Genomic DNA, 27,494 nt, shown 5'->3' with positions numbered 1-27,494 from the left:
TCTTTAACAACTACCAGTAATTCGTATTTTTATCCATTTCTAAATGCACACACATACAATTTTTGAACAACATGTAGGTTGGTGGAGTGATGCACTGATGTTTGTCCTTCTTTGCGCTTCTCTCATCCTCTCAAAGGAACTCTGAATGTCATTCATAGTGACCACTGGGTCCTTGGTTACCTGTCCAATTTTCCATTTTCAATTTCAATTTAATTTCACTTATAGAGCGCATAGAACACATTACATATGTCTCATGGCGCTTTACAGAGTGTTAAAACATTCAGGCCCTTCGTCCCAGATTACTCAGTTTGGCTAAGCAGCCAGATCTAGGAAGACTGTTGGTTGTTCCAAACTTTTCCATTTGAGAATGATTGAGGCTAATGTGCTCTTGGGCACTTTCAATGCTGCAGAAATGTTCTTGTATCCTTATCCAGATCTGTGTCTTCACTTAACCCTGTCTAGCAGGTCTACAGACAGTTCTCTCGACCTCGTAGCTTGGTTTTCACTCTGACATACACTCACTCAACTGTGAGACCTTAAAGAGATGTGTGCCTTTCCTAATAATGTCCAGCGTCATAACAAAGGGTGTGAATACTTATGTAAATGGAATATTCCAGTTTTTTATTTCTATAAATGTACAAAACACTCTAAACACCTGTTTTTTTGTGGAGTATTGTTTGTAGATTGATATGACAAAAAATGAATTTAATCCATTTTATGAGTCTGAAACATAACAAAATGTGGAAAAAGTGAACCAATGTTGAATACTTAAGCAATATGACACGAGTGGGAGTGGGGTTGGTAAAGGTATCGCCACAGCTCTAAAAGGAAACCTTAAGGAGAATACTTAAGGGTGTTTGTCAATTTTTTAATTTTTAATTCCTACCCCATCCTTCATTTTGTAAATCCACTAATACAAATATGAGCAGTTCAGTGTCATTATTAAAATATATAGTCAATTTAACAACAAATTAAGTTTAACAGTTTAAAAGTTTGAAACAGTTCCATATTGGTGCTTAATTTTGTGAAGAATACTTATCATCAGTGAGACTGTGATCAAAAAATGACCCTGGCACTTTTTTGATGTAGTAGTGTATTAAGATGATGAAAAGTAAAAAAAAAAAAAAAAGATAATGGACAGAAGTTTCTGGGATTTAGAGAGATGGAATTCTCAAAAATCCACAATTCGTAAATCTATCCTCATATGCAAATTCGTTAATGCATTTGCATGCATATGCATATTAACTTTCACAAAATAATGCACATAATGCATATCTAGATTAATCTGGTGAAAGAATACCAATATTTTCTTGGATATGATGTAGAACAATTCATTCACTGATTTTCCTAATTTGCATACTGTATCTGCAATGTTACATAAAAATGCAACATTTTGTATAACCAGTCCATAAAATTCTAATGTGTTGAGGCCAAGACATGGCTCTGTCTACCTACAGTCAAATTATCAGTAAATGTCTTTGAGATAAATATCTGCTAATTTATTAAAATATGCAAATATTCTAATTGACTATGCGTAATACAAAAATGTCCCAGGGCAAATGTCTTATATCAGGTTTCATCTCTGAAGATCGTGAGTGTATATAATGATTAAATAAATTGACATGATAAGTTGGCATACAGTGACTTTGTGACTTATTGCCAGACTATTTTATTATTTTTTGAAGGAACAAGGCAACTTTTGGGGAAATTACCTTATTTGCAGTCTACGTTAGTGTTAACCTAGCTTTGCATAATTCCCTGAAAGTAGTAAGGGTGCTAGGCTAACAGATGTAACCCACTTCCAGTGGGTGAAAATGTTCTTGTACGATTTATATCTAAAATATGTTCACAATAAAATTATGTTAATCAGTCCTCTTCCTACCTGATACGAAATTTCTGTGTCAAGCCGCCATCAAACCCTGGCTTCCACTCCAGTGTCACAGAGTTATTGCTGACATGCAGCAGTCTCAAGTTAGATGGGGGCTCAGGGTGATCTATGAAAGAAACAGAGACATTAGGGCCAGCTGTCCATTTGTGAGAGTGCAGTGCAAGTGGATTCTTGATTAGAAATCCCTAACTTGTGCCTTATGCTTATACCTGTCAATACAATTAGAGTGGGATAGGTTGATATATTTATAGATACTTTATCATCCTGGGAGAAATTTGGGGGAACAATTTAAATACTGATATTGGGACCTATAGACTAACAAACAACATTACACAATGACCCAGGGAAATACATAAAAGCCTACCTACAGACCTTTCCAGAAAAAAACAATGAAACATGTGTTGATGTCTTAAGTGTTTACAGTATAACATGCATGTTAATTAAATACAGAGCCATACTGGTGCTGAGTAGTTGAATGTCCAAACTGTCCTCCCCCAAGTTGTTAGAGGCGGTGCAGGTGAAGAGAGCATAGTCTTCTGTTGCGCTCACATTCTCAATGCTAAGTGTGCTTGTATGTACTGCTCCCACTCGAACAGTATGCTCCATATACCTGTAATCACAGAAAGAGAATGTGTGGTCTGTAACATACTGGCAACACTTTGACGCTGTTCCTATCCACGTACTTTAGTCAGTTCACTTTAATTTAGTACACTATGTGTGTGTTCCTTCTCGCATAGTGTGTGAATTTCAACAGGGTAGGGTCATCTCAAATCAAACACTCAAATTCTGTGCACTTAACAGAAATGACGATTGTAACATTTAAACATAACATTACTGGTGTTCAAATGCAGTTTTAACACACTTGTGCACTCATATTAGGTATTGTAAGTACAGGAGTATGTGAATTGGAACACCTAGCCTTCCTATAATGTAGAGTGGTCAGTTACTTATTACACATAATGCAGATACCTACACTTCAAGCACATCTTCATTGTGTCATTTCAGAGAGGCATTTTTTTACTGTCCAAATACTTCATCACATCTACTCATGTATGGGTTTTTCTTTCATGTATAGGTTATTTTAATTATTTTTACATTGTAGAACAAAACTGAAGATTGAAACCTCCATATTGATAACTGGTTGGCTACTTTTTATTCACTTTTGTAAATCTAAAAGCATTCTAAGAAACTATCTTATGAAGCTGGTTATGATGATGCCAATACCATTATGAAGGTAAAGTGATGCTATTTGGAGGAACACAGAAAAACTCAAACAAAACCTTGAACATGTTTCTCCATTTAGCTGGCCAATTTGTTATGAAATTTGGTGAAAAGGTGTTGCCGGACTTAAAAAAAGAACCCATTGAATTTTGGAATAAGCGCATGGGGTGCTAATTTAATTTCACTTCTGCTAGGGTGTTGCAACATATGGCATTTGGCCATGGCAGAGGTCTGCACGCACCAAGTGACCTTCTACTGTAGATCTGAACCATGTTATGCTGAAGATGGAATTTTTTTTTTTATTGTTGCCTTTTGTTCTTGAGAGGGATTCTTAAGGCTCTATTTTGACCAGAAACGCAGCGCAAAGCACAATGCAAAGCTTATTTTAAGCTTACACCCAGTCAGTGGCAGATTTTGCGCCATGCGCTTCACTTTTATTAAGACTTGTGCCCAGGGGTCTGGCAGAAGGTGTGGTCTTACACCGTCTAAAAATCATTATGCCACTGACCAAGAAAAACCTGGTCTATAGCGAAAGGCGCATGTAAAGTAGAGCTGAAGACTCACTGTCATAAGATGTAAGCAGTCCTTAGCAAGCAGTCCCAAACAACTTCAGTATCAGAATCAGAATCAGTTTTTATTGGCCAAGTATACTTACATATACCGGTACAAGGAATTTGACTTTGGTAGATGTTAAATCTCTGTACATTTAACAAACAGACATGTAGTAGTGCAACAGACATGTAGTAGTAAACATTCAATAAACAATAGTAATAAAGACACATACTGTACTGTACAATATAGACAACAATATACATGTTAACATAATATACAAATAAGCATAGTATCAAGACAAGTACACATGGAGTGGAGTGGATATAAAGTGCAGAAGTAATAGTGCAAATGCATGCATGTACAGTAGGCGTTGCTTTCAAATGTCCACTTCAGTCGCGCATTACGGGCGTGAAGCTGCGTGAAACTTTAGTACCACTTTCAGCCACTGTGCGTCGCTCTGCCACTGTACATCGCTCTGTCGCCCCTTCTGAAAAAGCAGGAGGCTACCATTAAACATAATTGTTGCCGAGAGAAATCCCAGCCTACGAATTCAATAACAAAATAAATCATGCATAATTAAACATTACCTCGATTTAGGCTACTTGGGTATGGCTTAAGGCTTGACTACACGGTGGTAACGAAATAACTGTTCAGAATTAATCTGTAGCCTTGGGTAGGCTTCTGCAGAAAACAATGTTGTTGGCGATTTAATACTAATCTAGCGATGTTTTTAACAGGCTACGCTATAGAGGCTTAGACAACTATGACCCAAGTTTTGGTTTCGTAAATTAATTTGCCCTACTTCTTGACTGCAGTGTAGTCAATTGACTGCTTGACATGTCATTTTTATTTTTCTGTACAATAAACAAATACATCTGCTTTATGCTGCAGAATTACGCACTTGGCCAGCCTATAGAACGGGCACATTTTGGAGAGAAAAGAGAATGTACGCACGCAAGAATCTGTAGGCTATTTGTGGCTGGTTACCAGCAAACAATGTTTAATGCATTAACTCAAGACGTCAAACGTTTTCAAAACAATACAAACAGAAAGGATGCAGCAGGCAGCAAATGTAGAAGAGTAATTTCCAGTGGAAGAACAAAATGCTGAATGAAGCCCAAAGATATGAAGGCATATCTGGCAAGTTGTTATTTTTTGAAGACGTAAATGGTTGGGCTATAGGCCTAGAAGGAGACATTTGCAAGAAGGAGACATAACGCATGAGCATGCCACACTATCCACAGCTGTGGTAGCGGGGGGTAGGAGGATTAATGTTACCGCAGGATCAGGGCTCTACACTAAAAAAAAATTTCAGGAGCACTTGTGCGCCCAAGTTAAAAAATTTAGGAGCACAGACAAAAATTTGGGCGCACAGTTAGTTCTGTACTTAACTTACACTTAATCTAACATTATACTGCAGCTAACAGTTAAACATACCAGTGCACCAATTGCGAATATTAAGAATGACTGACAACATTTAGGCTACAGGAAACAGGATTTTAAAGATCAACGCCTACTTTATTTTCAGTCTGTTCTATTTTCCTACATTTTGTTAATGTAAAATAATATAATACATTGCCATATTTTCATTTAGCCTGTTTATTAAGTATCCTGCCAAATGTAGGCTAACTTATTTATTTGTGAATCCATCTATAGCTAATCCAAATATGCCCATGGTGACCTATCTGACAGCATACTGCCTAATACTACTACTAAAACAGTCAATTTTCTCTTCCACAAAACCCAACATAGGCTAATCAAGGATATATGTTTTATACTTTTAGTTTTTATTTGAAATATCTGCATTGATGGGGCAGTAGGCAAACGTTAGGCCTACTTTCGTTTTGCACTTCAGCTTGTATTCGTGTAAACAAACAAGCATGCGTGGAAGCCTGGAGTTGTCAGTAGCGTTCTACCTTTGAATAAAATGGGAGTATTACGGGAGGCTACTTTTGTGCCGGTTCGCTACAGCTATATTTTGCATATTGCAGCCAATATATCAACTGGGCTAAAAGGCATGTTAGGTTACCTTTGCTTCTCTCACTGCATTCTCAATATCTCATCCTGTTCCTCCTATATCCAATGAATTCGGTGGATAGAAGTACTAATTTCTTCAATCTTTGCATCTTGGCTGGCTAGTCTAACTTTCCGCCTTTTCTGCGCGCTCTTCAATTTGATAGAAGCGACTACTAGCGAGTCACAACGCGAAACTGCTAACGTTGATGGGAGGTGTAATGTTTCTCAATGTTGCGGTGTATTTTATAGACAAACATTGACACGGTTAGAAGTCATTCGCACCAGTGCGCCTAAATATTTTTTTGCACTCGCACGGCATCATTTTTACTCGCATGTGTACTGCGCACTGTAAAGCCCTGCGCAGGATTTATATAAAATTCATCAACAGAAGGCCTGCCTCGAATGTAGGCTTGCCCAAAAAAAAGGCCTGTGGTTTGCACAGCCTACAGTAAGTAGGTCTTAGTGAGTTAGGAGTCCTCTTGACTTCTTTTAAGCTGTCTCAGAGGTGGAAAGTTGCGTTCGTTGGGGGCAGGGCCGGATTAACAATTCATAGACTCTCGGAAACAAATGTCTGATGGCCCCCCCTGCCCCCCAGCCAACGTGAATCGGGCGGTCAGTTAATAGGCCTATATCATGAAGGTTTTTCTTGCCATTTAAGGCACGAAAAAGTAGTAGCCCGTTTGTTTACAACTAACATTACATTTAATTAAACTGCTTATAGGCTATGCCGAAATAGTTTCAACATTTTGAATATCAGTGTCGGTTGAATTAGGAAATGTTCTCAAAGTAGCCTTATGTCTGAAAGCTGCTTGGGATCCCCCCTGTCAAGCAATATAACCATACAAATGCGTGGCCTGCTCAGTCATTGTTTGAAAAAGACTAATTTCGGCTTTGTCGGAACTGGCCATTGTAGGCTACGTAAAAATAAACTTCCAAAACTAACAAAAAAAAATCTTCTTTCAGTTAATTTAAAAGTTTCCAAAAAGTTAAAAACAGATGACATAATGTGTGTAACTGACATAATGCGCAAATAATATAGCCTAGATATTCCAATATATTTGAATACATTATTTTGTTTATTTTAGAAGGGATATTCGAACGTAATTTTTGAGCAATTTTGACAGCCCTAGTCCACTGTAGGCTACGCCAATCGTCTATTAACACCTTCCACCTAACCCCGGTGAATGGGGGTCGCTATAATGCGTGTGAAAAAGCACCATTGAGTAGCCTATGCGAAATAGCCTTAAAATCGTTCCGGTGTTGTGTGCCTTTTGATTTCTCCACCTACTGGTTTCCTTGCACGTGCATGCGCTGCAGCAGTTGTCAGACATTCACAAACAAGTTGTTTTAGGCGGTTTGAAGTCGCTTTTCATACGCCATGAGCGCTCGGCTACATTACAGCCACTCAGACAAAAGACACTAGCATTAAAACTAGCATTAAACTGGATTTGATCCCGCAAAAGCAACACACACGTGACTCTCTCCAGCCTGATACCCTACTCCTTGAGTCAACTAATACCTGGCTGTTACGCGATACAATTAACTATTGTAGGCTACCATCAATTAATAACGTAGGCAACGCCCAGGTAACATGTTGTCCAGGCTATCTGAAACAAGTGGTTGCCCTTCATCTACAACAACTGGTTACCTTGGGCTGCTACGGTCGTCACTGCACTGTGCACAGTAGGCCTATGCTACTCTTTGTGGTTGATCAACTCAAAATAAAAGATGTATTTGGTGATGACGTTATTGTAGGCCTAGTAGACCTAAATTCTGAGAAATTAAATGGTACGAGAAACGATCTACATAGCGCACCAGACCGCAATGTCTTCAAGGGTTGAATGAAGGGAGTTTGCAAAAATGTGCGTATTTTTCAAGTCAATAAACATTCTTAATTTTCGAATGTCTTTGTCAGGGAACATTTGACTTTTCAAAACCATAGGCCTGGTAGTCGCTCAGACAAGGAGTTATAAGATAAAGGCAATACCATTTGTGTCACCTAATGCAGTTCAGTGAATTAGCAAGATACCATCAGAAGCCAACAATCATAAAACAACTGTGCGCGCGCTCTCACTCCCCTGCACATGAAGCTGTCTGCGTGTTGTAGGCTAGATTTGCGTGAGCTCTTTCTATCTGCTTCACTTTTGTGAGTTGCAATCCACCTAGGCTATGTTCTATGAGGTACCAGTGTTTAGCTGTGTCACAAAACAATACGCTTTGTCAGACTACTTTTAAAATGATATTCAGGGCTATATACATTTTAAACATTCGGGGCTGAAGACCCGACAAAGCCTTACGTTAATTCTTTAGGTGGGAAGTGTCAGGAATTTTCATACCAGAGACGCTCTCATTGGTGGTTAGTATATGGAGTAGGGGATTGATAGATAGATAGATAAATAGATAGAGAGATAGATAGATACTTTATTGATCCCAGGGGAAATTCAAGGTCTCAGCAGCATACATACAACACAACACATTCTCTAACAGCAGAAAGAGTAATTAAAGTATATAATATAAAAACACAACTAAGCAATAAGGACAGTATAAGATAAAGAATATGCTAAATATACTAAAATACAAATTATACTAACTAAACTTAAATACAATATATAAAAATATACTAAAATAGAAATGACAAAAATACAAATTATACTAACTAACACTTAATCTAAATCAATTTTAAAAACAGTATCCACATAGTGGTGATTAATCAATCAGAGGCGCTTGCAATGACTGAGGCAGGGACTGAGCCTGTGATTCTCTGTGCATAGTAAGGTATGGTAAGGTGCTCTGTGTGAATGAGTGTCATGGTGGTAGTGCAATGGTGATAATGGTCATGGTGATAGTGCAAGTGATTAAGTCCAACAGTGCAACAATGCAGAAATAAAGTAAAGTAAAGTCTATATATCTATATATTTAACTATTTAAGAAAATGTATAAGAAAATGTATAAGTGTGGCCACAGTTCGGCTGTGGCATGGAGGGGGAGGGGGGTTATGCATATGTGCTAATGTGCTAATATAGCACGCAAACAGTGACAGCAACATAGCCAATCACATTATGAGAGATGCTGAATTTAACATCAACTGCGATGTTTGATTTTAAATGAATGTAAATTTAGCCGGGACTGTAAGCTGGCACACGTGGGTGCTCGATGTTTTCCACGGTATCGGCGCCTATGACAAGCGTATCTCGCGTTTGCATCCATTACAAACAAACATGCAATGTGAACGTCTGGGATTGGGGAGAGTACTAAATGCTCTACTGAATAAGCACAAAGTCAAACCTTTAAATGAAAAACACTCTTTAATAATCAAAAAAATAAACGCTGATGATGCAATGATGTCTATCATTGTTGCACTCGGAGAAAACTGGAATGTTTAATTTGTCCTGCTTTTCTTCTACGGCTGCAAACGGGATTCACTCGCAGTTAACCAAATATTTATTTATTAGGACAGGGCAGGCATATTTCTGGCTATTAAATTATTTCTAAACCAGTCTGCTAAAGTCTGTAGTGAAGTCTGTGTAGGGTTTTCCAGGCTCCATTTCTTTTTACGAGACACCCTGCTCACTTGAGACATCTGCCGGTTGTTTGGGTTGTTGCAGCGTCGTTGCAGCGTCACTGGAAAAATACAAATTAAAGTCGCGTGATACCGCATGATCCCGCGCGCGGACCGCGAGGGAAGCTGGCCAAATCGAAGCACTGCCCACTGTAATATGTGCAAGATGCATATTGGGATGATAGGTATGTAATGTGAAGGATATGAATGGCAGGGGGATGACCCCACTTAACTGCAGTTCAGTACAGTGATGGCAGACGGAAAGAAGCTGTTCTTGTGTCTGGTTGTTTTTGTGTGCAGGGATCTGTAGCGCCTGCCAGAGGGGAGGAGGTTAAAGAGGGTGTATGCAGGGTGTGTGGGGTCTTTGATGATGTTCTCTGCCCGCTTCCTGGTCCTACCAGTGTACAACTGGATGGGGGGCAGGGGGCACAATGATTTTTTCAGATGTCCTAATTATGCGTTGGAATCTGTGTTTGTCCTGTTTTGTGGCGGCCCCAAACCAAACGGTGATGGATGTGCAGAGGATGGAATCAATGGCAGCATTGTAGAAGATGGCCAGCAGATCTTGTGGTAGGCCATGCTTCTGCCTTTGCTGAGCCTTTTTAAGGATGGCGTTGATGTTGGACTCCCACTTCAGATCCTGGAAAATGATGGAGCCCAGGAATTTGAATGAGTCGACATTTCACTGGGCTGTTGGATATTGTGAGGGGGGGCATCCTGGATGGCCGAATGACAGTGGTGTCATCTGCAAATTTGAAGAGTTTGACAGCTGGGTCTTTGGAGGTACAGTCATTTGTGTAGAGGGAGAAGAGCAGTGGGGAAAGGACACACCCCTGTGGTGCACCAGTGCTGGTTGTACGTGTTCCAGATGTGACATCTCTCAGCCGCACTTGCTGACTCCTGTCTGTCAGGAAGCTGAAGATCCACGGACAGATGGCAGGAGATACAGTGAGCTGAGAGAGTTTGGTGGTGAGGATTTCAGGTATGATAGTGTTGAACGTGACATAGGTCCAGAATTCTGCAAAATTCCAGAATTGAATTGAAACTGGCTCTTAAATTCCAATTTAATTCTTGAATGTCACTTGCATTTCTATTGAGGTAGCAAACAGGAAGCAGAATTGCAATTTGAATTGTGCACAACCCTGTTGTTTACTGCATCATCTACTGACCTGTTTGCCCTGTAGGCAAATAATTAAATGGCCTTAGGATTTTTATTCAGTCATTCAAACATTATTGGGGTAACGGTTGCTTTTTTCAGGCTAGGTTTTTGATTGTAACCCCATGTCAATTAATAGTGAAAGTAAATAACTGTGCAGAACTGTTTTTCCTAAGAGACCATGGTGATGATTAGCCTGGCTAACACCAAACCCCATCTCATTGAGAACTACACATTCATTTTGTCGTATTTGAATCGTGGTTTGCAAATGCCCAGAGCCGTTTATTGGCCATACGTACGTAGCTCATAACCGCTTCGGTGTGTCATCATCGTCTTGCAATCCCCCCTCCGTTCTGTGATTGGTTCCTTCTTTGAGGGGAAAACAAAGTCCATGGAATCCAGGCTGCCTAGCAGTGTGAATAAAATCGTGCGCATAAGGCAGCATGGGAAAACCCAGGCTAGGTGATGATAGTATCACTTTGCCTTTGAGTTCAAATAATAGGTGAGTGCAGAATGCATGTAGAATGCAGAATGCATGCATGAACAGGTTTCAGTAAAGCAAGGTTTTGTGGAATCCCTGTGTTCTATGCACGGTTTCGCATGCAAACAGATTCCTTCCAATGCTCCGCTGACTGGCAAAATACAGATGCGCTGTTTGAAGTTGTACTGCTTGTTGTTAAAGGGAATGACAGATTTCACTTTCATTGGTTGAAAGGATGTTACGCCCAAAACACACCCATGACTGATTAAGAATCAGAAGAACAACCTTTTTGAACAATGCGCACGACGTTTAATAACAAAACCACCTTGAATGTGAACTGGACAGCCCCCTAAATGTAGTTAAGCTTTTTGCCACTGACCATGTGTTTTATATCATCAAAAGACATGTAAGTGATTTTGAATTAGTTTAGATTATGCATGTTGAAACAAAGAGAATACATCCCTACCTGGGATTGCTGAAATCCATGATCATTCCATTCTTGGCCCAGTTGAAATGAACCTTGGGTATGCCTTCTGCTTGACATGCTATATCCACTGTGCTGACACCATCACCACGACTTGCAACCTTATTCCACTGAGGCCCCTTCTTCAAGTGTGGTTTAACTATCAGGTATTGACATTAAATTAAATACTTTGTTAAAATTAAGATATAAAAACAAAAATATCCTTAGCCTTACAAATTCAAATAAACACAATACAGACAAGATATAGTCCAACACATCAGTAAGGAGTTTGCATACACTTGGAGAGGAGATTAAACAAAATGTGGCCTTGGAAATTTTGAACAGCCCCATTTTCCCTCAACATACACCACTGTATTTTTCACCTAGATCTATTTTTTGAACACAGAGTACAATCAGTTCTACCTAGCTAAAGTTGCTGCAGCCAAAAGCTAGAGCCAGGCAGCTACAGTGCTACACTCTGGGGGCATGAACATGGGGGCAAATTAACATGCCCTCAGAACATGCCTCTCCTTTAAGGCTGCATGATTTTGGGGGGAAATATAGCTGTGTTTTTTTTTGACAGGTATTGTAGATCCAAGTTTGGTCACTTCTAATTGGCGAAAGTGCCTAGTGCATGAGGTGCACAGCACCTGTTACATGAGCTTCACTGTCTGTCACACAAGGAGAATGGCATTAATCTAGATAGATTAACAATTGGGACAGAGTTTGGGGCTGTTTGGGTTGTTTGCTGAAGATCCTGACACTAACTTCATAATACTGATGCCTATAATTCCAAATTATAATTAATGACACAATAGACTGGTACTGAGTATGTATCTGTTTCTCATCAGCTTTGTCTGTGAATCTATCCTGTTGTGTTTCCTGCAAACAAACTAATTGTTTAATGATATCTTCAAGGGATTTTTCAACTAAAATTCATCTCATAATTATATGTAGTCCACTATTGCCTTTTAATAATAATATTTTTTTATTTAGTTTTATTTAGTTTTCTCCAACTTTTGCACATCTCCATATAACTTTTTATTTATTATTTTTGATTTCTCCTCCATCTACCCATGTCCTTGATTGCCTAGCCTTTCTGCCCCCCCCCACCCCCATCCCCAACACACACACAAAAAACACACACTTACATCATCACTGTCATCACCTCACATACATACAGCACACTGCTTGCTACAGTAAGCCTCCTCTACTTGCTGCACATTGCCCCCCTCCCTACATACACAGCACATTGTCTTCAGGATCTTCTTCAACACACATCCTCTACATACTTACAGCACACTGCCCCCACCTACCCACACACACACACACACCACACACACAGTCACTGCTACACTCCCCTCCCGCCCACACACACATCTTCATCACTCACATACATCATACATACAGTAATCTGCTTGCAATAGTAAGTCCCTTCACCATACTTACAGTACACTGCCCCCCCCCCCCCCCCTACATACACAGCACATTATTTCATGAGGAAGCTTCTCCAACACACATATTGCACACTGCCCTCTCCCCACATACACAGCACACTATCCCATCTCCCTTGTCATCCCCCCAACACACACACCAAGACCCCTGGCAGTTGGGTTAGCCCCTTGAGCCGTGGATCTGCCCAAGGTTTCTTCCTTGGTAAGGGAGTTTTTCCTTGCCCCTGTTGCTCTTGGGTGCTCCTTGTTGGTGCCCCCCCCCCAATTCCAATCCTCCCCCACCTTTCTTATGCAGCCCTTGCCACTTAATCTACTAAACCCCTCTTCTACTGCACTTTTTACCCCCCCACTTTGCACAAATAGGCTGACACCAGACATAATTTCACTGCATTTCTTACTTCCAGTAACTATATGCATGTGACAATAAACTTCCTTGTATCCTTGTAATTATTGATTATTGTGTTGTATATATTGCCATGTCATGAGAACAGCCAAATATCACACCAGTGCCGCTAGTACTATATTAGGCAGGCATACATATCAATAGTCATTACCATCATGGTACTACCTCTAAAATATGCTCCCAATTTTTACATATGACATATACAGTTAGTAATGTGAATCTTACAATAAACAATGAGTTTGACTTCTGCTACTGCAGGAGGACTGATTCCATTGTCGACACTGCACTGGTAAGTTCCAGTGTGGGCACGAGTAACCTCAAATAGGGTCAGCCATCCAGTTGTACCATCTTCATGCTGAGATTCTAGGTCTATCTCTCCATCTCCCTGCATCAAACACACACACACACGGTAACACTTTATGGTAAGGGTACATGACAGTGTTTCCTCTAGATTTTCTTTTAACAGTGGGGGCAACTTTTTAACTGTTCAGCCATTCCAACTGTCAGTTATCCGCCAACTGTTTCCTCTGCCCACAACTGTTTCAAAATAAGTCCTCACTAGTTAGCTAAGTAACACTGTTAGCATAGTTAGCTTTGTAGATAAGTTAACTTTCATAATACTGTTAGCATAGTTAGCTAATTAGCAACATTAGTTAAAATTAACTTCAGCCATTCCAACTGTCAGTTATCATCAAAGTTATCTACCTATACACAGCCATTAAACTATCTGTCTATCAACATCCATTAACCCTCTATACCCCATAGCGGCCGCCGACGGCCTTTCTATATTCTCCTGTAACGGCCGCGGCCAGTCACAATTCTTAAAGAGATATCTGCTACAGTATAACCTTCATACATGAAATAATAAAGCGTTAGTGGAACACCAGACTTTTATTTTGACACACTTAAATGGCTAGGTCGCTATTGACATTTCACTGGTATTTTTGAGTTTAGCCTACACACACTGACTGATCGGCTGAGGACTTACGTTGCCTCTGGAGTTATGGCTTCTAACAAGCGTCCACGTCTTTTCTCATTAGATGAGATGTGCACCACCATGTTTTGATGTCAGTGACGATCATATTGTATTGATGTAAGAAAATTACAAAAAAAAAACATGAAAATGTAATATATTTAACGTTAGCATCCTCCCGTTTGTCATGACTAACTTAGCTGCCTGCCATTCGTATGGCTGTCACTGTGAAAGTCAGTTTGAGTTTAGCTAGCACCAGCAAAATATAGACATAATTCAGTGTCAATAAAGAATTATAAAAACAAAGGCTGAGCCAGATTTGGCAAAAGTAGCAGGTGTAGTATGATCCTAGGGAGACCTTAGATGTGTGGAGTAATTTTGAAAGTACTAGATTCATAAAGCTTGAAGCTACTTGAACTTGTTCCCCCTTAAAAATAGACTGAGCCAGATGTTGCCAAACTAGCAGGTGTAGTATGCTTCTTGGGAGACTGTAGATATGTGATGTGATTTTTTTCCCTCAATAAAAATATATTATAAATAGGCAGTCAGCTTTTACATAATTCACAGGTGTAGTATAGGGAGGAGATATAGATGTGTGGAGTGATTTTGGAAGCACTAGACTCAATAGGCATGAAGCTATTTAATTTTGTCCCCAACAAAAATATTGTAGCGCCGGTGGATGTACATGTCTGATGTTGAGTGATTGTCTCCCAGAATGCAGTGCGAGTGAATGCTATAATGTGTAATGTCGGTTATAGTAGTTGTATTTGCATTTACCATGTTGTGTATTTGTTAGCGTGTTAGTCTCTTCGGTTGTACCTCATGTGTTTATCCCCGTATTGATGTGTGTGGTAAACCCTTATTGTGTGTTACATGTGCGGCTGAGACTACCCCTGTGTTGCCCTATGTAGTTGTCTGTGTTTTGCATTGATGCCTGTTCCAATAAATGGCTGTCCTGACCAAAGATGATTCTTGTCTGTGGGTTAGATCGCTACAATATATTATAAATAGGCCGAGCCAGCTTTTCCCAAATTAGCAGGTGTAGTGTGTTGTTGTGGAGGCCCTACAGTAGATGTGTGTAGTGATTTTGGAAGCACTAAGCTTAATAACAGTGAAGCTATTGATTTTTTACCCAAATAAAAATATATTATACATAGGCCAGCCAGCTTTTCCATAATTATATCCGTCAATAATTCCCGGGACACTGAAAGACTGGGGTACACGAAACTTGGTGGGCATGTAACCCCACATGGATAGCATGGAACCATCATTTTTCGTTTTGATCTTTAGCCCCCCCGCTGGACTGGACCCCCCGAAAGGAGGGTAGGGCAGACACAGTTTTCTGTGAATATCTCGAAAACCGTAGGGTTTAGGAGGACCATTTTTTTTTATGTTGATCTCAAGGGGCCATGTCAACCCATTCCATAACCACTCATTTCATGTATAGCGCCACCTAGTTAAACACAAAAAAGTAAAAATGAGGTGTTGTAATTGAAGGTATCTGTGACCTAACATAGTCAAAACTGCACGAAATTAAAAGTGTAGGATCATTATGACACCCTCTGTATGCACGCCAAGTTTTGTGGAATTCCGTTCATGGGGGGCCACACAATAAATTAATTTATGTTACTATACACCAACTGGCCTGTAGGTGGCGGAGACAGTTTTCTGTGAATATCTCGAGAACCGTGGGGCCTAGGAGGTCCACCTTTTTTATGTATGTTGGTCTTAAGGGGCATGTCAACCCATCCCATTACCACTTATTTCATGTATAGCCACCTAGTTAAAAATTAAAACGCAAAAAATAGGTGTTTTCATCACAGGTCAAAACTGCAATTTAAATTAAAAGTGTAGGATCATTATGACACCCTCTGAATGCATGCCAAGTTTTGTGTACTTTCGTTCATGGGGGCCTTACAATAAAATAATTTATGTGTACATTTAGTGGCGTACACCAACAAGGATTCCCGACACTGAAAGACCGGGTACACAAAACTTGGTGGGCATGTACCCCCACATGGATAGCATGGAACCGTCATTTTTCGTTTTGATCTGTAGCCCCCCCGCTGGACTGGACCCCCCGAAAGGAGGGTAGGGCAGACACAGTTCTCTGTGAATATCTTGAGAACTGTAGGGCCTAGGATGACCATTTTTTTCAGATGTTTGCCTCCAGGGGTCATGTTAACCCATTTCATGTGCACACATGTGCACAAACAGATACACACACACACACACATACATTCACAGTAATCATACGTATGACACATACTCACACAGTAGACATATGTACATACGCAGGCACACACACAAGCATGCACGCACACACACACACACACACACACACACACACACACACACACACACACACACATAACATAAACATAACGCAAACAATCAAGAATTTCTCAGAATTATGAACAGGCAAGATGGAGGTGGGGTTGTATAAAATTTATTTTACATGTGAAATCTATGAACTAATCATGTTTTGGTACTTGTTTTCTAGCAGATACCAGTGAGAATTGAGTGTGGATAATGCAATTTAGTGAGACAGTTAGAATCATATAGGCCTTTCAGCGTGATTTCTTTTTGTGGAAAAAATGTGCTGGACTGGGCGGCGGTCATATTTTGTACCGCTCCACGGTACATCTAGTTCTAATTGTTTTCCAAAAGTGTCTCAGCCTTCCAAAAGAGAGCAGACGTTTGATTATTGGCTAAAGTATGTAGGAGCAATGCCCTCCTAAGTCAAAATGGGGCAAAAGTATAATTTATAATTGCTCAGATTTGCAAAAGAAATGATTTGACACATGGCACTGACAATTCAATAATGGGCCTTTTCACCACCTCTGAGCATCCACTAACCTAGACCTTTTAGGGGGCTTTCCTCTCAGGGTGAATGAAAGGATGCTTAATTGCTTTTTACCCGATATTTTTGAATACAGATGCAATGATTAATGCATCCATGGCCAGGATATAATTATATAATATGACGTGATTTTAAAAGTGACCTATAACAATAGGCTATGCAATACACTTTAATTTGTTTAGTTCTAATAAAATGATTAAGCCTATTTGGAGAGAGAGATGTTTAGAATGTGACAATATGTCAGTCATCGTGTGAACGAAAGTATGACTAGGCATAGGCTACTTGTTCTGAGCAAGTGTTGTCAATGAACAGGCTGTGAAACTGTTGGCTAAGTTACAGACAGTCATGAACAACTGATGCTAATTATCTGGGAAACATTCTCTATAGCAGCAGTCACGTTGTCATTGTTTGTGTCAAACAAGTTGTGGATTTGTTGTAACATTAAAAGATGACTTACTCTGTGCTGAAACCATGAACTGATGCTCGAAGCTCCAAGGTGAACAAAACTTGGAAGAAGTAGGTAACAGGTTCACGTTCAATAATTCACGTTCAACAATTCCAGGATGCAGCGTTTTCATTGGTTGTTGCGTTAAATCTTACCCAGATACAATACAGTTATTTTCTGATTGGCTATTGTGTAGCCCCTCTCGTTATTTTTGATTGGCTTATAAGTGGCAGGCTCAACTCCAGGGGAGACGCGCTTGATTCCTGCCGGTTCCATAGTGAGAGCGGCGCAGCCAGAGACATTTTGGGCGCTGCCACAGTATATTAAATATATAGGCCTAAATAGTTTTTCTGCGTGAGAAATACAATGTGTGGCGGGAGAGCGTGACAAAAGACTGAAATGAGTCACTGTCACGCTCAATGCGTGACATTTGAGAGCCCTGTAAAGGCCTATAATAACGGTTTGTGGTTATAGTATTAGTTTACTTTTGTTGGTTTACATCTTAGGCCTACTGTTAATTTGTTATGTGGGTAATATGACAGAAAAAGAATAAACCTGCTCAAATATGTTCAACGTCCAGTATTTACTGGAAGGTTCTTAATTTAAGGTGCTTGCCATCCAGTGGCAAATTAAATGGGTAAATGTACCCCCTTCATAAACTTTGGTTTATACTCAAAGATTTTTACATTTACAGTAGGACTTCTATCTATAACTATCTCTGACCACTTTCAAGCCTTTTGAAATTGTGATGTTAAAATCCATGTTGTTTTTCTAACCCTGGCGCCTTAAGTTTGCCAGGTTTAAATATTTTTTTGAAATAATATTTTATTTGGTGTGAAACACACACATACCTGTTTTTATGCGTTTTGTTTGTTTTTATAATTTGTATTAATATTTATTTTGCACTTTCTGTTTGCAGTTTTGTGTAGTATTTGAGAACATTGCATTTTCAGAAATAGCCGTTCTTTTTTTGCATTATTCTTTAACACTGACGTGGCCCTCCAATCAGATGACGTTGGCAGAAGTGGCCCCCAGCTCATTTGAGTTTGAGACCCCTTTTGTAGACGGCCCCATGTCGCTCGGCTGGGATGCATTTTATTTATCCACATATTTACACGGTTCTTTCGGATGAAAACCGGGTTGTAGCTTGTTGTCTACCGTACTACGGTTAGATAGAGCTGCCTATTGACGTTATAACACATCCATAACATAGGCTAATGCGATCATAACACATCAGTGAATTTGCAGGACGGCTACTTTGAGAGGCTGCACTTTCTAATGCATAGCCTACATGGAACAAGTTTCTCCTTACCCTAGCACCTACTAACTGTGTTATTTTCACAGGAAGTCTCGTGGTCTCCCCTCTGCATTCACTCATAAGTTCTCCTCATTTCAAAAGACTGTAAAAAATCCTGTAAGATTCTGGTCAACGATGTTCATCCATTCATCGCCTGAAAGTTCGGTCGAATCCATCTTGCTAGGACTTAGCGAGTTACTATGTAACGTTAGCTGACTGGTGGGGAGACCGCCACACACAATAATTCTAAATAAAACGTTCTCCCCTGCACAGAAAAAAATCCGATGTACCTTACAAAATGAATGTAAAACAAATTATGTGAATGAGTTACACAATTTATGAAATTCTAGTAAGGTCACTGAAGGCAACTGAAAAGTGATGACAAGCAAGCTCACTAATGGAGACAGTGATATCTATGGTAGTGAAGCAAAACAAAAAGTTGGTGAAGCAGTCTGATTCACTGTAATTCTCTGTTCCACCACGGGTAGCCGATAGCGCTGTTGTCAATCACATAATTGATTTCAGGAAAACAGCTTGTGCTAGTGACTGTATTTCTGTGTCAAAGGACTAAAATTGGGATTATTGTAAGATTTTTTTTTGTTTTGTTTTTTCCTTTTGTTTTGGTGAAGCACTGCACCTGTAGTCTTAGGTATGAGCTACTCCAGGCGCGTAACTGAAGTGTTCCGTTCGCGTAGCGTCTGCTGCAACAATTAGCTGGCACTATAATCAATGGAAGTAGATACACCAGACCTGATAGCAGCGCATACGTTCAAAAAAATAGACCATTCATTTAAAATGGATTTTACGCGTCGCGAACGGAACGCTTCAGTTGCGTGCCTGGTGTAGCTCATACCTATAGAGGCCTCCTCTGCTGGGCATGTGAATTACACATGTAAATATCATCACAATCATGATATCCACTATTTTGTAAAGTTTCAGATCAATCCATCAAAGCATTGAAATTTGTTGGCACATTTCCTGCTTGCTTAGGTGGTGGAAATATGCCAGGCAGGCCCATTGGGTGTCTGGATGTCATCATAATCACAATATCTATTAACCTGAGAAGTTTAAGACCATTCATTCAAAGCATAGACAATTTCTGGCACATTTCCTGCTTGGCCAGATGGTGGCGCTATGCTAGGCATGTGAATTACACATGTGAATATCATCACAATCATGATATCCAATATTTAAGCAGAGGTGGAAAGTAACGAAATACATTTACTCACGTTACTGTATTGAGTAGTTTTTCCTGTGTATTTTGTATTTTTTAAGTAGTTTATAAAATCAGTATTTTAAATTTTACTTGATTACATTTTGAGTGAAGTATTGTACTTCACTACATCAAAAATCCCATCCGTTACTTGAGTAAAAAAAAAAAAAAGACTAACGAAAACAGAAAGGGAGAGAAAAAAGCGCCCTAAACCACTAGCCTAGTGAGAATGATCAGCATGTAGCCTACAACAGGACATTAATCAAGCTGGCGCCATGCAGTCTTTCTGAAAGTAATGGAGATGGAGCTGGATCACGAAATACATCAGATTACATGTGTAGCCTATAACCTATGAAAGTGTATTTTCCGCTAGGCTATTTCAATTGGTTGTCTCAGTTCATTTTAGCACTAATGATTGCGAAGATATTTAAGCAAACACCATGGGATTTCGTGTTTTGACGTTTGTGCTCTCCTTTCTTTGGAAAGAAGTTTATTAGCAGTTGTTTCCCCTTATTTTGATGTCTCTCTTTCCTGTTTTGGCCTTTGTTTTTTAGTAACCTGACTTGGCTTTCTTGGAGAAAGACATTGCACCAGCAGCACAACAATTAGCGGTCCACTACTAGCGATGCTCAACTAAATAAACAAAAGATAGACCAGCCTACCTTATGAATCGTGCAGGCGGACTAAACCATTTAGCTCTCTAGCAAGGGAGAGTGATGTATACAAAATCCAGTCTGTCAAACTTTATATTTCGTCTGACATTCATTTTGACATTTAATTTGGAAGTTAAAATATTCAGGTAAAATAAATATATGGTGGAAATAAGTATTGAACGCTTAAATTTTCTTTTCAGTAATTAGCCTAAACTTCCAGTGAGTCTATTCAAAATGTTCACCACACATTATATTAACACACATATAAAAAATCCAAACATAAGAGTTATGTGTATTAAAGTGGAATGACACAAGAAAAAAGCATTGAACGTGCCTACTGAAATTTCTTCAATACTTTGTGGAAAAGCCTTTGTTTGTAAAGACAGCTTCAAGATATTTCCTGTAGGCTTTGACAAAACGTATTAGTCGCAGTATCAGGTGATTTTGGCCCATTGTTCTAAACAGATTCCAGGGGTCCCTCTTGTGAATCCTGATCTTTAGCTACTTCCAGAACTGTTTAATTGAATTTAATTGAATTGGCTGCCTTCGAGTCTTTCTGGAGATTTCTCCGAGTGGTCCTTGGCTCTTGGAATTGACTATCCTTCTGACTCCCTGGTCAGAAATATTGCGAGGAGATCCTGTGCATGGCCGGTTGATGATGCAGTGATGTTTCTTCTACTTGCAGATAATGGCTCCCATGCTGCTTACTGGAAGATTCTGAAGTCTTGAAATAAATGCATCTGTAACCAGTTTCATTGATATGTTTTGCAACAATAAGGTTGCAAAGGTCTTGGGAGAGCTTTTTGCTTTTATCCATCATGAAATGTTTCCTGTGTGACACCTTGGTAATGAAAAACATTTTTATAGCCCATCAATATGTAGGCTACTAACCAAGCTTATATTAATTTGCACAGATAGAAAGGATAACTACTCTCTAACTACTTACAGATTGCAGCTCGTTCCTTCCCTTTCCTTAGTGCTTTTTCTTAGCGTGTTCAAAACTTTTTCCCTAAATAAAAATATTACTAATGCCTGGTGAAAATGTTGTGCCCCCCGTATTCCACTTTTCAAGGGCCCTCTCCTCAACATTGGCCTGCCTGCCTCAGCTGCCTGTGAGGGGCTTTTCAGTTGTGCTGGATTACTGTTCACTGCAAAGCAACCCAAGGATAAGTGCAACTAACTTTGAAAATCAACTACTGCTCATCAATCACTATTGCTCAACATCATTCATTTTCACATACAGAGCAACACTGGCTTGATTGGCTGTGTTCGAGTGTTCTCGTCGCTACTCTTTCATCGTATCTTGTATTAGCGTCTCTACTGGAGTGGTAGTATAATCAGTCAAACTATGATGAGCCTGTATGGCTCTGGGCCTCATAACCGTGGCTGTGAAATGAGTCAAACAGTTCGCTAGGTTCTCCGGGCCTCGTAACCGTGGCTGCCACACGAGTCAAACAGTTCGCTAGGTTCTCGGCAAGTTGTAATCAACCGATCACATAAGCCTTTCTAGTGCAAACTAGATGCTTATGTTCATGGACATTTTATCGATGGGAAAGTATTATATCACATACCTACAAATACACATAGGCCTAATGTTATCTTAGTAGTCATGTTAAATAAATGCTTAGAAGTGAATGACTATAGGCTGCAGGCTGTCACGAGGAGACAGAATGAGACCGAATGTAACCGTGCAACAACCGCTGTAGCCTACCCTTTATCTTGCCTTGGTTCTCGGCAAGTTTGATTCATACCAACCTTGTTAGTGCATCGTAGCCTATTATTTGTTCATGGCAATTCACACATTATCGATGGGGAAGTAGGCCTACATCTCATATTAGCCTACACGTCATATTATCTTAAAGTTATAAAGTTAAATGTTAGAGAAGTGAATGTTGCTTAGCCTCACGAAGACCGTGCCAGGCTGAACGAGACTGTAATCTAGTGTAGGTCAATATGAGTGTGTAGCCTATGTCAGCTAATTTCAGAGACATGGAGAGCATGACATTTGCAGCTTGAGGCTACATGTCTTGGAGCGATATGGCAAGGGAAGTAACGCGCGATATAACCCCCCCGTCGCGCGAACCGGTGACCGAATCTATTAACTCGGTAGGCCAACCAACGACCGTCCGGTTGAACCGACTTGCATATAAGAGTCGGTTGTCCCATCACTATCAGTTAAGGCATTGCCAATTTCTGGCACATTTCCTGCTTTGCCAGGTGGTGGCGCAATGCCAGGCATGCCCATTGGGTGTCAGATATTACGATTATAATGATATCCAATTAACCTGAGAAGTTTCAGACCATTCATTTAATGCACTGTGACTTTATGACACATTGCCTGTTTATGTGGCGAGATATTAAAATCATAAAAAAATCATCTTGGCATCATGTTTGCCAAATTTCACATGAATCTGACAAATCATCTACGAGGAGTATGTTAAAATTGATCATGTGACATCAGTGTAATTGTCATTCTTTCTGTTGCTAATTGGTGGCGCTATGCCAAATATGCATTATGGGCATGTGAATATCATCATTACCATGGTATACTTGACATTAATTGGATCAACCTAGGAAAATGCCCATAACGCACAAAATCCCAATACCTCATTTCCTGTTGGGCATGGTTAATGCATTGTACATACGAAAGTTGTTCATCTTGGGGAGATACATACACCTACCAAATTTGGTGTGTGTAGCTGAAAGTATGTCATCCACTGGATGAGTCACATCAGGGTATTGCCCTGAGTATCGGGCGCTACAAATGACGTGTGTACCAAATTTCCTGCGTTTTCGACCATGGCAACCAAAAAAAGGTCCCAAAAAAAGTGAATAAGAGAAAGAACAATAATCCTTACAAAAACAATAGGGCTTCCCGGCTCGTCCCAGCTCTGCACTGTCAGTGCTCGGGCCCTAATGACAGAACCTGTAATGATGGTTTTGTCAAGTTCAAGTTCAAATTTATTATCATGTACTCATAAAAAAGCATTAATCAGCATTGCAATTCCTTGTGCTCAAGAGTCCATTCAATTTCAAGAATACATTTAAAAAATACTATAAAAAATAGGATGGAGAGAGAAGGAGGAAGAGGGTAAAAAATAATCCAAAAAAGTGCCATTATGTGGTGATTTTCAAGGATGGTTCAGCATCCTGCTGATTTGCGGGAAGAAACTATACCTTTATCTGCTGGTACGGGTCCTTATGCTCTTGAATCGTCTGCCAGAAGGCAGGAGGGTGAAAAGACAGTGGTTGGGATGACTGGGGTCAGAGACTATACGCTTGGCCTTCCTTCTGCAGTTCTGGCTGTAGAGGTCCTGGATGGATGGTAACTCAGTCCTTGTAATGCGCTGTGCTGATCTGACAACTCTTTGTAGCGATTTTCGATCCTGGGCAGCGCTGTTACCATACCATGTTGTTATGCCACCAGTCAGAATGCTCTCTATTGTACCGCGGTAAAAATATTTTGTTGCCAAATTTCCAGACGGTGCAGAAAGAAGAGCCGCTATCTAGCTGTCTTTGTGACCACACCAATATGATGTGTCCAGCTCAGATCCTCACTGATGTTTATACCCAGGAATCTGAAGCTTTTGACTCTCTCCACAGCTGCACTCCCGATGTGAATTGGTGCGTGTTCTTCTCCCTGCAGTCGTCTGTAATCCACTATCAGCTCCTTGGTTTATGTTACATTGAGCAGCAGACTGTTATCCCGACACCAAGATGTCATTGTTGCCACCTCTGCTCAGTAGGCAGACTCATCACCATTCTTGATGCAGCTGATTATGGTGGTGTCATCAGCAAATTTAATGATGGTGTTGGAGTGGTTAGTGGCTGCACAATCATATGTGAACAGTGAGTACAACAGGGGGCTTAACACAACCCTGTGGAACACCAGTGCTGAGTGTTAGACTGGAGGAGGTGGTGTTACCTAGCCGTACTGCCTTTGGCCTGCCTGTTAGGAAGTTTAGTATCCAGCTGCACATCGAGGGACTGATGTTCAAGTCTTGCAGTTTCATGATGAGCCTAGATGGTAATATGGTGTTGAAGGCGGAGCTGAAGTTGATAAAGAGCATCCGTACGTACATGTTGTTCTGATCCAAGTGAGAGAGAGCAGTATTCAAGGCCAAAGCTACAGCATCATCTGTAGACCTGTTAGACCTATAAGCAAACTGGAGTGGGTCTAATGCAGTAGACAGACAGAATGTAATGTGGTCTTTGACTAACCTCTCAAAGCACTTCATCACAACAGAGGTCAGAGTGACCGGGCAGTAATCATTTAGACAGCTCGCTGATGGTTTCTTAGGGACTGGGATGATGGTGGCCCTCTTAAAGCATGTGGGGACGACAGACTGTAGCAGTGAGAGGTTGAAGATGTCTGAATACCGCTGCCAGTTCAGAAGCACAGGCCTTAAGAACACGCCCCGGGATGTTATCAGGTCCTGGAGGTTTATGTGCATTCACTCTTCTGAAGGATTTGCACACATCTGTCACAGATACCTGAAAAGGGCAGCAGTCTTGCTCTAACAGTACCTCTGACCTGGTGGGTGTCCCAAACCGGGCATAGAAAGAGTTCAGCTCCTCTGCAAGAAAGACAGAGGTCGCATCTGCTCTGTGGCTCTTTCCTTTGTAGTCAGTGATGATCCTTAACCCACTCCACATATCCCTGGTGTTGGATCCCGTGTAATATGACTCCACTTTTTCTCTGTACTGTCTCTTGGCCAATTTTAATGGATTTTCTTAGTTCATAACGGGCTATTTTGTACTCACTAGGGTTACCAGAATGATAGGCTGCTGTTAGGGCTTTGAGTGCTGAAGAGACCTCTCCATTCCCCCATGGTTTCTGATTAGGAAAAGTCCATACAGTCACTTGCGGTACAACATCGTCTATGCATTTGCAAATGTAGTCTGATACCATTTCAGTGTATCCACCAGATGCCACCATTTCAGACATTTTCTTCCTCTGTCCCCTGACTTTGTTGGATTCACCTGTGTTTCATTTTGTCCTACTATTTTGGTTGGGTATATAAACACTGCCTTATTGTTCAGTCTTTCAGTGTTTCAGTTCTTGAGTCTGCTACCTAGTGTTACACAATGTCTCAATGTTTGTATTGTATGTTTGTTTTCTTTGAATCACATGTACCATCATAAATTATCTTAGATCAAATGTAGGATGATTTCTACACAGCCTTTTTATACATTAGGGCCCCAGCATGTTTTTATTGTGTACATTCATGTAATATACGTTTTTCATCTAAAGCGACTTACATATGTCAATTATATTACAAGGGTCATTGTCCTTGGAGCAACTAGGGGTTAAGTGCCTTGCTCAAGGGCACATTGGTGGAAGTTTTGGAAGTTTGGTGGAACTTTTCTGGCTAGCCCAGCTCCTTAAGCACTACGCTACCACTGCCCCTAGTGTAGTGTATTTGCCTTGTGCATAGCATTGCATACTATGGACTTGCTGTGTGCCTGTCTTACATTGTTGGTCTAGGTAATTACAAACAGCTGTGAGAGACTGGACCATACATCCTTGGCTTAGCATTGGCGGAGTGCAAGACTGTGTGCGCTAGTTTTCATTTGGAAACGCTGTTCACATACTCTGCATTTTGAAGCATGGTGAAGTGTTTGTAAAAAAAAAAGATCTTATTTACAAAGGTTAGTTGGGCTATAACATTATATGCAGGCCTAAATAAGCATGGAAAGAGAATATACTTAATTTTTCTATACAATTGATTCTGAATATATCTTATTAACTACAATTAACCTAAACTGTAGTTAGAACTTACAAGCCAACTCCAGGAGAACATTCCGGCGGATACAGGATTGGCTTCTACTTCACAAAGCAGATCTATGGTTCCACCAATGTCCACATACACAATATTTGATTTCATTCTGATCCTTGGTGCATCTGGAGATCAAACAAGAAAAGATACTGAATGTCAAGTCACCCTAACTCTACTGGTACACTACTCTGATAGTTTTCATTGTGAGATTACAATGCATCACCAAAAGAGGATTGTTATACCTATTTTAAGTCAAATTTATCAGGATAGGCCTAATAATAATTAGGTAACACTTTGCTTCAAGGTATCTACATAAGAGTGAAATGACACTGTCATGACACATGAACCCAAACCCTAACTCTAACCATAATGAAACCGAATATAACTTAATGACAGAAGCGTTATGGCATGAACGTATTTATAATGTTTATGATATGTTCATGACAGTGTCACGTCACTCTTATGTAGATACCTTCAAGTAAAGTGTAACCAATACTAATTCTGAAGAGCACTGTAACTTGTAAAGCTGTTACAGGTTAGAAATTACTTATAACCACTAACAGTACCTTTAACATTTCATCTCTCCTTATTCTGAATAATGGGAAAAACTGTTTATCTTCTACCATTGTACTCACAGGAAATATGTAGGTAGATTTGAGTATGGTTCTGCCCCTCGTCATTTGAACATTCAATGGCATACACTCCTGCATCATGTCTTGTCACATTTTTGATCTTAAGCACAAAATCATCATCCCAGCTGTATCGAAAGTCAGTCTCTGAAAACAGAACAGCTTTAGTAAATTCTTATAACTAGAAAATAATAACACAGACATTTCCCATAACATCCCAATCAGACAGGGCAGTTTTTACAATGAGAGACATCTTTTTCCATCTGTTTTAAGCAGCAAGTGCTATGTCCACTGAGTATGTGCCCAGGACTCCTCATGTTTTAAATGTCATTTATGATAAACTGTTTGATAAACAGTTCTCCAAGCAAATGTGTAATTTTTACTTATTTACTTTTTTTTTTGTAAAGAATTTTTTTTTCATTTGAGGTTGCTCCCTATAGTTATCTAT

At 40.0% G+C, this 27,494-nt stretch overlaps 1 protein-coding gene across 1 annotated transcript in view; it reads right to left on the bottom strand.

Moving 5' to 3' along the window:
* The window catches only part of nphs1 (NPHS1 adhesion molecule, nephrin), a 155,852-nt gene that overhangs the window by 3,871 nt on the left and 124,487 nt on the right, over window positions 1–27,494 (bottom strand). The window contains exons 20-25 of the mRNA XM_048261958.1: window positions 27,053–27,193; window positions 26,421–26,542; window positions 13,419–13,578; window positions 11,340–11,496; window positions 2,347–2,498; window positions 1,883–1,994 (exon numbers count right to left, since the gene is read on the bottom strand). Of these exons, the coding sequence (XP_048117915.1) occupies window positions 1,883–1,994; window positions 2,347–2,498; window positions 11,340–11,496; window positions 13,419–13,578; window positions 26,421–26,542; window positions 27,053–27,193 (844 nt within the window). The remainder of the gene's footprint in view (window positions 1–1,882; window positions 1,995–2,346; window positions 2,499–11,339; window positions 11,497–13,418; window positions 13,579–26,420; window positions 26,543–27,052; window positions 27,194–27,494) is intronic.

This window comes from Alosa alosa, chromosome 13, assembly GCF_017589495.1.
Source record: "Alosa alosa isolate M-15738 ecotype Scorff River chromosome 13, AALO_Geno_1.1, whole genome shotgun sequence".
NCBI lineage: Eukaryota > Metazoa > Chordata > Actinopteri > Clupeiformes > Clupeidae > Alosa > Alosa alosa.
Note: the sequence above shows the minus strand (reverse complement) of the source record. Positions and strands in the feature narration are given on the sequence as shown.